At 26.4% G+C, this 13,679-nt stretch overlaps 2 protein-coding genes across 3 annotated transcripts; one reads left to right on the top strand and one right to left on the bottom strand.

Annotated features, from left to right (window-relative positions):
* Positions 1-1,273: 1,273 nt before the first annotated feature.
* Positions 1,274-4,819, bottom strand: LOC105360998 (nucleolar MIF4G domain-containing protein 1). The gene is made up of 8 exons (XM_011498070.1): positions 4,660-4,819; positions 3,713-4,503; positions 3,372-3,656; positions 2,779-2,966; positions 2,341-2,516; positions 1,852-2,207; positions 1,646-1,777; positions 1,274-1,569 (listed from the first exon to the last, which is right to left on the bottom strand). The coding sequence occupies exons 1-8, from the start codon at positions 4,817-4,819 to the stop codon at positions 1,279-1,281; spliced, it is 2,379 nt and encodes a 792-aa protein (XP_011496372.1). The 3' UTR covers positions 1,274-1,278.
* Positions 4,820-6,728: 1,909 nt separating this feature from the next.
* On the top strand, positions 6,729-13,074 carry LOC105360997 (uncharacterized). 2 transcript variants are annotated; one of them, XR_912820.1, is made up of 7 exons: positions 6,729-6,872; positions 7,076-7,553; positions 7,661-7,869; positions 7,947-8,157; positions 9,021-9,250; positions 9,748-9,832; positions 12,738-12,813. XR_912820.1 is itself a non-coding variant. In XM_011498069.1 (6 exons), the coding sequence occupies exons 1-6, from the start codon at positions 6,846-6,848 to the stop codon at positions 12,927-12,929; spliced, it is 1,347 nt and encodes a 448-aa protein (XP_011496371.1). In that variant the 5' UTR covers positions 6,729-6,845; the 3' UTR covers positions 12,930-13,074. The 2 variants fall into 2 exon arrangements, 1 of the variants encoding a protein (XP_011496371.1); XM_011498069.1 differs by lacking the exon at positions 9,748-9,832 and having other exon boundaries at positions 12,738-13,074.
* The last annotated feature ends 605 nt before the right edge of the window (positions 13,075-13,679 follow it).

The following is a 13,679-nucleotide window of genomic DNA, read 5'->3' as shown; positions in this document are numbered from 1 at the left end:
TCTCAAAATCACTATTATTTAATTACTATTGCGTAGTTTGACAATTGACCATTAATTTACGGCTTATAAGACCAAATATTTTCAAACAGCAGCATATTAATGACTACGTTATATCATTTAGGGATACTTAAGTACAAGAACGATAGCCTCGTTTATATTAAGAAATAATTTCTTTCATTATGCCACCTCTCAATGTATAATAAATTATAATTATAAATGCTGGCGATTTTACATTACTCTTTGCTTATCCAAACATTTCATTTGACTGGATATATTCTACGCTTCACGACTATTACTATTCTTACATCATTATTGTATCCTCGTCTTTTCACGCGTAAGTTTCGTAAATCAAATGTATAATTTTGATATTCTCAGCTACTTTGTCAATTTCTCAAGCACACGTCATAGATCTAGCCATTGATTAATAATAAAAAGCATCGATGAGATTTAATCGACATAGTATTTCCAATGAAATAACGATCTTCCTATGGCTACATTATGAACAAAAAAAAAAAAATATCGACGTTAAAATCTGTTGTTGTTTTCTTTTTTTTTTTTTTTTTGTTCCGATAAGTTTGGTATCAAAGTGAATTTTGAGTAAAAAATCGTTTAAATATTTGTATCGTAAAGATGCAATGATAACATAAATTTCGTATTAATAAAGAACGCGTGCCAAGTCCGAATTTCAATACTCTTCCTCGTTCGTTAAAATACGAAAAATTTTATATTATAAATATCAATATCGATACACGTGAAAAAGTTCTCTTTATATTTTTATTAATAATATATGCAAATACATAATTATAATTTTATAAATAATTATTAAAAATTTACATATTATTTTATATCTTTTAGCGTTATAATACACCCATGCAATTGTAAGCGATTACTTGTATATTCGTTTACAATTATTTATATACTTTTTTTTCTTTCAATTTTACGTATTTCCTATTTATTTACAAAATTATAAAAATAATGTTATAATTTAACAATCAATTATTTCATGAATTTTAAAATAATATTCTTAATCAAAATAACCTTTCATTATTATTAATTTTTTATATTACTATATATATATATATATATATATATATATATTTATAGTTAATGTATATATTCTTGTGTAATCATTATCTCGTCGTTTATACAATCGGTTTGTTTACTACTACGCTTATAAAAATATACTCGCATTTATAAAAACCCACGCGTAAAACTTCATGTATTGTGTGTGTATGTGCGTGCGTGCGCGTGTATATATATATATATATATATTATAAATTAAAAAGCAATTTTCGATTCAGAGTTTATCAATAACTCATCGACCATTTTAATTCTTGTTTCTAATAATTCAAATTGCTCTTTAGGTAACAAGTTTTCGTTAATATTTTTAAGCAGGAAATAATTAATAAAAAGTCTTAAGCCATCCCGAAATTCGTGTAATTTTGTGGCAACTGAAATTCTTTCAAAAACACAAACACACTTCTCAGTGTCTTGATGAAGTAAAATATCGAGCATTATTTTTTTGAAGAACTTCATTGTTAATTTATCCAATTCTCCGAAATCAATGACCTATTAATTAGATAATATATAGTAAAACGTGATTTACAATTAAATAAATAAATAAATGTCGATTGAATGTGATTACTTTTAAAACTGATATGGGTAAAGCTTTGTGCAAAAATAGATGAGACATCAATCTTGCAAGACATATCACTTGCTTATTGTTATAACTATTTAACATTTTTAACTTATCCCACAATGTGTACTGCATAATCATCTGAAAGAAAAAATAAGAATAATTGTATACTCTACATGTTTATATGAATTTATATTATAAATTGTTTTATTCACTTGATATTTCCTATCGTATTCACAAAATTTCTGTATCAAAACGGAATAGTAAGGATTAAAAGTGCGTTCTTGTAACAAACAATTTAAAATAACGTATATTATCTCTCTTTCTTGCTGATCTTTTAGTCCTAAATGGTGTAATTTTTCAAATGCATCTAAATAATCTTCGGCTGTCATAAGAATGCAGAAAATATTCTTCCTTATATCCGTGTTCATTCGTTGAGCTTGTGCTAAATTAAGGATTTTTTGGCTGTACACGGGCTTATTGTCATTGGGTTTAATAATTACCTTTTCATTAGGAACTAATTTACCAGACCAAGCTGAACCAACGACCCACCATTTACCTTTTTCATCCACTGCCATAAAAGTGCATTAAAAGAATTATGAAATTAATGAAAACGTTAATCTTCATTTAATTATGAAAAACTGGTCTATTATTTTTTTAATATATTTAGTCAAATGTAATTTTTACTAACAAAATATACGTACCATTTAGTAAATCTTCAAGCGAAAGATTTAATTGCGAAATAGTATTTCCTTTTCTAATTAAGGTTTTCAAAAGTTTTTTTAAATGATCGATGTGACTTTGATCATATTGTGGAATTTTATTCGTATTATTATTCTTAATAGCTAATAAGATCTCTAACATAAACTGCACCCTTGAACTACATACATATTAACATTAGTATTGCAATTTATTAATTAATTGAAAACAAATTTATCTTTGACAATTAAAACGAATCAGGTATATTATATGTATATTAAGCTTTTTTTAATCTATTTACATTGTATATCTACAAAAATAAAAAAAAAAAAATATTTTGTCCATCTATTTTTAATCTTCGGATCTTAGAATTTGTAAATAATAGTAATTGTAAGAAAAAATCTTTATTGTACGATTGTTTTAATGCCAATATATTATTTTACTTGGTTGCTTTTACTCCAGCTGCTTTTTGTTGTAGATTTAAAATTAATTCTTTCAATGACACGGGATCGTCTTTTCTCAATCTAAATCCTGTAGTTCTTAAAAATAACAGAATTAATTCAATTTCTTTTTCTGTAAATTTATTTGCTAAGTATTCCAAAATTTGATATACGAGTTGGGATCCGAATACCTATAGTTAAAATTATAAAAAATATTCAACCAACTTAATTAATAAATTACTGGGTAAAATGATTTGGAGCCACAAAAAAAGTCCTTATTATAAATTAATTGAGCTAAGTGATTACATTATGATAATTAGTGTGTTTATTTAGATGTGTTAAATAAAAGTATACTGAAGAGAAATTCTTTAAACTTATTAAATTAAAAACATCCTATGCAGACATGCAATAAATTTTAAGTACGTGTTAGATCGTAGAATGTCCGGCATCTTATTCTTTGTCGTAAAAATACTTTTTTTGTGAGCTTGTATAATAAATGTTTATATAAATGTATACAAATTGAAATAAAGATATACAAATGTAGTTAGTTAATATATATATATATATATATATATATATATATATATATACATTACCTTAAAATTATATAAATGGGCCATCATTAAACATACATTATCAAGTTCTTTGTTTTCTACTTCTAGTGGTTCTTGTATCATTTTATTAAATGTTTGAATGAAACTCATAATAAAATGAGCTCCAATTTCAGTACCAATATTAGCATGAAGTATTGCAATGCACATCATATGTTCGATGACAAGTCGCTCTGCTGTTAATATAGGAGCGACGATAGATTCTAGCATTATATTGGAAAGCATTTCATTCATAGTGTTTCTACTATTACTCATATATAACTCATCCAACTGCAATAATCGTGAAATTATATTTTTGAAAAGTATTAAAATAGGTACAAACTTACTTGGGACACAATCACATGCATATTACTCTCCGCTAATCTATTCAAAAGACCTTTGATTTGCCTTTTTAAAAGCATTAATTGTTTACTTTTTTCTGCATTATCAGAATCGTTAGACCTCAAAGCAGGCAAAATATATTTTTGCTTTTTCTCTGATATTATGGAGCCATCTTTGTTTCTTTTTCTACCATAAATATCCTCCCATACTCCCTCTTTGTCTTCATCATCGATTTCTTCATTTGCATCCATTGAATTCAAATTTGTTTCTAAAACATCAGAATTTGACTTATCAATCGATGAATCGATATCAGCTTTACCAGTTTTCTTTTCAAATGAATTCTTGCTAGGTGTTTTCTTTTTTTTGACAGTAATATTTTTTAAATTAATCGAATCTTTTTCTTTATCACATTTCTTTCTTTTCACTGCAAACTTTGTGTCAATACTATCGTTAAAATTATCGTTACTGCTTGCAGTTTCATGATTGGATCGATAACTTGTACAAACATCATATTTATTTTGTCTCAAATTTTGCTTATTATTTATATCATCATCAACGCTGGTATAATTAATATCGCTCTCGTTGCCATTATCAGATGACAATTCTGTAAGATTTTCACTATCCGACATACTTTCTGTTTGTTCGCAGTCATGATCTTTGCTTTTACTTTTGGATTTAATTACATTATTTGTATTAGAATCGTTATCGCAATTTTTATATTCATTGGTTTCCAACAATTTTCTTTCGCCATCCGCAACAATCTTTCTATTTTCTTCATCGCAAATATCCAAAAGATCTATATATTTATATTAAGTAAAATAAATAAATTATATTCTTATTAATATGCATTTCGATCTTGTAGTAAAATTACGTACATTTTTGTATTTTTAATCAAAATATCGATCGATATAATGTTAATAGATATTGAATAAAATATTACATTAAAGGATACAATCTAGTCCATCGGACACAAAAGACTTGGGTACACATTTGGTCTTCCTGTTAATTTTCAATTTCTTTTCCAGTTTTTTAATAACCCTGTCTTCCACAAGGTTATCTTTTTTCCACTTTAATTTTCGTTTTTTGTTAATGTATTTCTCTTTTTTATTCATTGTGTAATTAAAAAAAAAAAAAAAATTTATCTCTAATCGAATATGTTAATTATAATTTTTAAAATTATATACTTAGCATTATATAATTTAATTGTAAACATAGAAGTCAATTATTTTGAGGTTAAAATATTTAATTCTGCGATACGGATAAATTCTATTGTCTATACTAACGAAACTCTCGATTTATTACATTAATCAGCCATCTTTACATTCAGTTAAATAAATGTACAAGCATACGCGCAGAGCAACATTTATTAAATCCGTAACGACTGAATTGATAATGTGCAATATTGTTGTGAAAGTTGAAGTTATTGAATCACATGGAAGCGAGGAAAATGGTGATTTACTAGGGGAAAAAACTCTTCATTTATCATTTATAGGGTTGGCTTTTAAATCTTTTTAATACGAATAATTTTATTATTAAACGCAGGAGTAAGAAAGGAAGGAGACTAGTACTATACATACTTATTATAATTGTAAAGTAGTATTTTTTTTTTTGGAAAAAAATTATGAATATTCATTCTGTAAATAATAAGAAGCAATTGTAATGAAAAAGAAAATAATGCATGTGTTTATGTATCAAACATTATATATATTAACGGTCTGCAGTGTTGAAATTTGGGAATGTTGAGAAATTTGGGGTATATATACGATTTGGAAATCAGTCACTTAGCGATTAATTTGCCTATGAAGGCAAACAACGTCAGATTAAAACAAATTACGCACATTTTACGTTCAGCTGATTCTGTAAATGAAAAATTGTGGATGGATTACAATTCATGCATAATATTAATTATATGTTTTTTCGAATAAATATCGTTGTCATATATTAGCATATTTTTGAATTGGAATCGTATAATTATATTAGGTACAGTAGTTTTGATAAATACTTTTGGAATCTCCCAAGCTTAACACACCATACCATATATTTTGGCAAATACATGATTTATTTCGTATTACATGAAAAACATTAATCCGTTTTCTGTATTAATTTTCATATTAATAAATATTAATTTACATACTTCTTTCTTATTTGTTGTTTAACATTGAAAATATTAACCTTTTCCAAAATCAGATAAATTTATAACAATCAGGATAATCGAGTAAATACCCTATGTAAATAATTTTTTTGTCATTTTGTTCAATACACTTTATTAGAGAAAAGGAAATATTTTCTAACAGTGACTAATTTCTAGCATTTCTGATTTCAGTTATTAAAACATACGTTCACATGCACGTGCATTTCAACTGAGACGTCGATGTACGTTTATTTGCATTGGTATTTTGTGGAAGTATGATGTAATTGCAATAAGGAAATGGAGATGCCAGGCATTTTTACATAGGCACTCTAATTCAAACGTTGCAAGCTCAGCTTCCAACTTCCCTTCCCACCTGTCAGAAGAAAGGCGAAGTTACGAAAAACAGCCCCAGTGTTTCTGTGTTCTGTTTTCTATTCATAAGTTGCACATTCTTCTTCCATGTTGATCAATTCATGTGAATAAATGTAATAAATGTAAATAACAAATTATTATTGTTTTTGGAGAGCTTTTGTTTGATAAGATGAGAAAAAATCTGTACACATTTTAATGGTCGATTAATAACATATTCCATGCCTTTTTAATAATAAAAAATATTTTGATATTTTGATTAGAATCTGTAGTTTTTTGTTGAAATTCCTCTATTTAAATTTTCTCTCTCTCTCTCTCTCTCTCTCTCTCTCTCTCTCTCTCTGTGTCAACGACGATTTAAAACAAGCGCGTATACAATAACCAATTGACAGAAAGCTCTCGTTGCGCAGAATCTATAAAATTCTTAAACTCTCTTTAACTTCTTTCTTATCAATTCGCAAACTGTATGACAATAGATTATCAAAAGATATATAATGCGAAGTTCTTTAAATATCAATGTCCAAGATGGTATATATGAGGAGTAAAGTTTAAAGATTCGAATCATTGTTGTGTGGATTAACGTACATACGACAGTTGGAAACGAACTGAGAATTACCGAGAAGTAGAACATTGTCAGGATGTCTGCCCAGCCAATTTTAAATCCAGTTCGTATTAGAGAAATTGCATTTTAATTTAAGTTAGATTTGAAATATTAACCGCGTCGACATAATATGCTGCGCAAAAAGGATTTTTATTTTAAATTACGAAATCCAGAGATTAGCGTTATAATAGAAAATGGAATTATTTATTAAGTTTTAGGACATTTAAATTGTAATGAATATTACTTTGTTCATTTTTTTTTTTCAAGGAATTGCCTTATGTTGGAGAGGTAGAAGATGGCTTGACACCAGGAAAAATGGTGAAGGTTCAAGGCAAAGTTCCTCCCGAATCTACACGCTTTGCCATTAATTATCAATTGGGTCCTACTTTGAATCCAAGGGATGATATTGCATTGCACGTTTCACCACGTTTTCACGATGGGTTTGTTACAAGAAATCACATTAAATCGATGACCTGGGGTCCTGAAGAAAATGAAGGGCCAATGTGGATTCAGCCGGGGACAGATTTTGAAATTATTATATTATGTGAATACGAATGTTACAAAATTGCTATAAATGGAAGACATTTTACCGAATTTGCTCACAGATTGCCTTATAGTCAAGTAACGCACTTGGTAATTGATGGGGAAGTCGAAGTAACTGCTATATTTTTTGAAACTATTCCAGTTGGTCCTAAACCAACTGCTCCGTTATCGGATGAGACTGACATAGCTGTCGGCCCCCCTCGTGAGTAACTTTAAATATTTTATATAAATAACGTATAAAAATGTATTTTGTATTAATATTTTAATCCTTAATGTTATTAAATTTTTTTTATTGTAATTGTGCCGCAGCTCCTGGACATATTTATCCAATGTTATATCCGCATGGTAGACCAAGAGAAGATGCTCCATCGAATCCAAATGATTATAAAAATCATCCACCTCGTCGCTATGAGGAGGAACCCGAAGATGCTATGGGTGATTGTTTGGATAAAGTTGGTTTGGCAGTAGGAGGACTAGTTGCCGCGGGTGGTGTTGCCGCTGCATTACACGCAATGAATGTAACTACAAAATTAGTCAACTTTTCGCCTAAATAACACACGCATACTTTATTAAAAAATAAATATAATTTATTTAGAAGAATAAAAACAAACATTCTGATGAGCCTAGTCATGAAAAAAGTGAATCTACGCAGAATGAAAGTGGATTGGGTGGATTAGGTGCTCTGGGTGCAGCTTTAGCCAGCAGTTTAGCATCTAATGCTTTAATGGGAGATAGAGCATTACATGCGCAACAAGGTTATCCTCCACAAGAATCCAATATGTTAGGATCTATTCTTGGAGCTTTAGGTAAAAATATTTATAAATAGCTCAATATTCTTCGATTCTATGCCAAATATTTTATATCTTTTTACTAAATTTAATATAAATAGCTCATCGTCTATTTTTAATTTTAATATAGAATTTTCTGTCATCGTTATAATTGGCCTTAATTTAAACAATCATTAGTTTAAAAAATAAAAATTTTTTAAAGTATCATTAATAATAATTATATCGCATAAAACTGACAATATAGTAAATTAAAAACTTCCGTTTCAGGAAATGTATGTGACATCATACAATAAAATCTGCCATTACTGTGAAGATTGTTCTTAATAGTTAATTAACGAATACGTGAAATCTGAAATAATGTAGTAATCTTAAGTGTTGTAAAATATCTGTTTTAATATAACGAGCATCTCTGACATGTATATTCCGTGTATGGTAAAATTTGAAAAGCGTGCTACTGAAATTAATTTCAATAAAAATAGAAAACTAATCGATCAAAGAATAATAAGAGAATTAGAAACTAAAATTTATATCTTAATTATGCTTTTTCGTTACATTATCTAATATTTAATAATTCAATATATAATGCTCAGTTGTTTTCCAATGTTAAGATTAGCAGCAACACAATTTATAATTATCAACACTTGTTTGAAATTGTTTTAATCAATTTTCATTTTCACTAAGCTAATTCAACCGTGAAATAAAAAAACATCAAATAACTAATTTCAAATTTGGTTTTATTTTATTACTGTTGTCGCACATCATTATAATAGAAGTTTGATATTAATAAACTGACTTATTAGATTATAATGGTATATCGTTTAATTAAGATATTTATTTTCATGTTAATCTAAATAAAATGATTTTTCATAAATTCTTTTAAGGAGGTAATCAGTCGGGTTATCAACAACCTGCAAATGATCCATTGGGTGGGACATTGGGTTCCATTCTTGGTGGAGTTCTTGGAGGTGGTGGTCATCAACAACAGCCTCAATATCAACCTTCGGGAGGCTATAATAATTATCCTCAGAATCAAAATTCTCAAGGCAACGATCTTCTTAGTGGAATAGGTGGTGCTCTCTTTAAAACAGCTATGGATGGTTTATCTAAACGTGTAAGTTTCAAAGTTAAAAAAGATATAACTAGCAAGTCTTCGCAGGCAACCAAAAAATTATAACCAAACTTATAAGATGATTAATTATAACCAACTCCATTTACTGACACGATTATTTAATTGCCACTTTTATCAGTAATTATTTATTGTTTTTATTTATAATTTTTATTTGTATTGTTTTTTTAATATATGCCTTTCAACTACGCTTACATGTAGATTACAAGCTGTTTATGTTAATTATTTTTATATTTATTTATTTATTTATAATATAAATCTCTATTTGTTATTTTATTATATTGAAAATGTATGTTAAGAGAAATTTTCTTTGTTTATTTTAATTTTTTGTTGCATATATGTAATTAATAAAACTGTTTCGTTGTTGTTGATTTTTTTTCTTTTTTTTTAAACAAAAATTATCCAAAATGCATTCTTTCTTCATCTTTTTGAAAATTAAATTTATTAACATTACTGTCACAAGATAATTTATTCTGATTAAGGATGATAAGTAAGAGGAAACAAGTTTTGGCTCAAGTCTAAGCAATGTGTTGAATATAAACAATCCACATTCTCCACACATATAAGGTATAACTTACGTAAAGCACATTAAATTGCATACAAAGCTTAATAACATTATTTCTAGTTATGAAAAAATATATTAACATTAAAAATTGTTTATGGATTTTAAGTCTTCGGGTTGAAATTAATAAATTCGTTTAATATTATTACAAAGGATATTTAATAATATTATATGTAATAGTAGGCATTTTGGTTTATGTTTAATAATATAAGCTTATTTTTAATACATTTTTTTTTTTTTCTTTACTGTAAATAATTTCATCAAATCAAAGAGATAAAATTAATTATGCCATAGCTACTTGAAATACATGTGAAAATACTTGAAACGTATTTTAAGATTTATTTATCTTATTCTAATTTTATAATCAATCAGAATTACTTATGTTAATAAAAAGTAGAATAATTGAGAAATTGATTAATCAGTAAAATACTAATATGATAAACAATTAAATTAACAATATATCTTTCTAATGATTAAAAGTACTATTTTTAATAAATTAACATAGTTTAAGCTGTTGATGTCAGAATATATAGTTTGTGTAATTTGAAAGTATATTTGCCTATAGAAATTTCAACAAAATATTTCATGAATTTTATTAGGATTAAAGTTACCAACTACATCTTGCGCATATATGTAATATTTTGTACGACATTGTTTATAATTTTAATTGAACTGTATTATGTATTTATACTGTCTATTTTCAATATATCACAATCTCGTAATAAGCTTCAATCAACCTATTAAGAATAATTGTTAAAAATATTTGCTGTATTAAGAATTAAATTATTTTAAATGCAAGATTATTTTTATAAACTATTTTATACACAAAAAATTAATTTTGTAAAATATTTAGTCAATCCGAAAAACTATTCAGTTAATATATTTATTTATTAATAAATATTTGCAACTTATGAATAATACATTGGCTTCTACGATATAACAGCTTTAATATTTGAATTTACATAATCCAAATTTCAAAAATTACTTTTCTCATTGGTGTTTTGTATATGCACAAATTTCTTTGACATTACATTTTTTTGCTTCAATGTGGTTGCTGTTTTTTTTTAATTTATACTTTTCTTCTTAAACACGAAACGACACTGGCTTATTAATAAATACACGTAAAATACTGATTATTATTAACTGATAAAACTTATTATACAAAGTTTTAATCATTCTAATAAATTGAAAAACGTAATAAAATAAAGATGCACAAATCATTCTTATACAATACTTAAATTACCGTTAAAATTTTTTAATTAACTATTAAGATCTTTTAAAGTCGTAATGTATTTTAGAAAATTGTATATTTTTATTGACCGTTATTTTGTTTTTATAAAAATTTTATGAAAAAAAATCTTCAATATTAATTGCTATAATAAAATATTTTTTTATAATTGTCTCTTATAACTAACTGCCTTGTCTATTTTGTAGAATAAATGAACTTTAAAAAAAAAAAAAAAAATCATATTTTAAAATAATTTTACATGAATAAAAATTAAAACGTGTAATATATAATAGGAATATATATTTTTTTTTAATTTACATAAAACTAAGCATAAAAATCTAAAAATTCTAACTTAACAAATTATGATTTGTTTAACCTAAGATCATATGCTATCGATTTTCTATCTTTAGCTGCATTCATTATAGTTTTCGCTGATCGTTATTTCTGTACTATTACTTTAATACACGAAATATCAATTGTATAATATTTCTATTATCAAATATGTCATATTATTCATTGATAAAATAAGATAAAATATTTTCCTATTTATTATTTTTGATGGACTTAATGTTTATGAAATTATGTAATAAAATTTATATGTTGCACGATATACGATTATTTTAAATTATTTCAAAATTTCAAATTCAATTTCAGAAATACGTTGTAAATAATATTATCTAATATTAATATTATTTAATAATAAATACACCAACTGAATTTTTATATTATGAATTTGAAAGATTTAAAATATTAATATTAATATTCTAAAAGCCATTAAGTATCACACACACACACACACACACACGCACACACACACACGCACACACACAAACAAACAAACAAACAAACAAACAAACAAACAAACAAACAAATACACAAACACACAAATGCAAGAATTTGTATTTGAATGTTTCTCAAATTATTAAAATAATTAAAATTATTATTATAAACTTTTGTCCATTATTTTTCTATATAATAAGGAAGATGTTAATATCGAAACTTAAAAGTTTTTAAAAATGATATTGTTTCTTTTACACATAATAAGCAATTGTTATCAGTATATTTCAGTGTATTTCAGTGTTATAAAAATTAATTTATGCATAATAATTTGCTTAAATCTAATAAATTAAAAATTCGTATTATATAATTTCCTAACAATTTAAATCATTAATCGTATTTTTATTAAAATTTGGTAAATTAATTTAAATCTTATATATATATATATATATATATATATATATATATGGATTATAAAATTGTTAAAACTACATCCTAATGTAACATCGCATATTAAATATTGCTGAATATTTTATAAATTATTGGATGAAAGAGATTCAAACGACTTTGCTACTAAATTAAAATCTACGAGTATTTACAATTGGATAAAACAGAATTGTAGCACATATGAAATGAAATATGGTAAATTTGATATAAAAACTGGAATGTAACATAAGTAATGAAACTCCCAAAGCATTAATCACGAGAGATTGATTATCTATATTTATTATGTATGCCTAGCGAGAATCTTGTATAGGTCTCGTCAAGCTATTCCAACGAAATCACAAACATCTTAGAATCTTGTAATATATGTAACCATATCACAATTATATCCAATACGCACCTCTTAGTGTTTAATATCTGCTCTTATAAAAATTGACTATTTTGCATTGTTTCTTTGTCAGTCTCATAGATCCCATCAAAATCACGAAGACAGTAATGTCCCCTATAACTCTGCACCACAGCCTTCCGTTAATTATGGCAGCCATGATAGTAATGTACAGCAATCACATGCGTCACCAGCAGTTTCCAAGGGCGAGCGACTTACTGCCGCCGAAATCAGTAGAGGACTCGGACTCAGCGATGACGAGGAATAGAAAATATATAATTACATCAAACCAGCAGCGATTTTAATTCACATTTTCTTGTAATAATCAATCGTTAAATTCTGAATGTCCGTGAGATGGGAAATTAACGATTTTGCTTAGGAAACTTAGCTTTGTTAAAGTGTACGATATTGTTAAGGTAAAAGTACCAATAATTGTCCGTTTAATCGCTGAATGGGCAAATAATTTTTATGCAACGATTGCTTAATGATTGTTAGGCTGGAGAATAAATGAAAATTTTCCAGACCATATAGCTTTTTATGAATATATTTTATTAATGCATTTTTATAAAGTAATGTAGCATTGCGAATTTGTAGATATATTTAAAAGTTTTAAGGAGAATAGTTTTCAAAAACTTTACAAATATTTAATGGTCTATAAATTTACAAACCCACGGGTAATATCGTAAGGTTTAAAGTTATGTATTTATTAATATGTTTCTTATTATTTATTTGCTTCTTTCTCTCTCTCTCTCTCTCTTTCTCTCTCTCTCTCTCTCTCTCTCTCTCTCTCTCTCTCTCTCTCTCTCTCTCTCTCTCTCTCTCTCTCTCTCTCTATCTATCTATCTATCTATCTATCTTTCTCTTAAAAATCTTGACAAGTACTTACAGATAATCAAGATTCAGAAATTTTTTTATCCGCCGAGAAAAGTTTAAGGATGTAAAATCTTTTCTTTTCTTTTTTTTTTTTTTTTTTATGAACCGAGAGTATAAAGAATTAAATATTTATTTCGTCTACAGA

Source organism: Ceratosolen solmsi, unplaced genomic scaffold (assembly GCF_000503995.2).
Source record: "Ceratosolen solmsi marchali unplaced genomic scaffold, CerSol_1.0 scaffold14, whole genome shotgun sequence".
Lineage (NCBI taxonomy): Eukaryota > Metazoa > Arthropoda > Insecta > Hymenoptera > Agaonidae > Ceratosolen > Ceratosolen solmsi.
Note: the sequence above shows the minus strand (reverse complement) of the source record. Positions and strands in the feature narration are given on the sequence as shown.

Bases quoted from the DNA above. Each gene is read 5' to 3' on its own strand.
- LOC105360998 (XM_011498070.1), bottom strand. From the start codon at position 4,819: ATGAATAAAAAAGAGAAATACATTAACAAAAAACGAAAATTAAAGTGG. The intron at 2,967-3,371 runs GTAATGTATATA...TTTTAACTATAG, and splicing joins CCCATTTATATAATTTTAAG to GTATTCGGATCCCAACTCGT. The intron at 2,208-2,340 runs GTACGTATATTT...CTTTTATGGCAG, and splicing joins GCTTGAAGATTTACTAAATG to TGGATGAAAAAGGTAAATGG.
- LOC105360997 (XM_011498069.1), top strand. From the start codon at position 6,846: ATGTCTGCCCAGCCAATTTTAAATCCA. The intron at 7,870-7,946 runs GTAACTACAAAA...TAATTTATTTAG, and splicing joins CTGCATTACACGCAATGAAT to AAGAATAAAAACAAACATTC. The intron at 8,158-9,020 runs GTAAAAATATTT...AATTCTTTTAAG, and splicing joins ATCTATTCTTGGAGCTTTAG to GAGGTAATCAGTCGGGTTAT.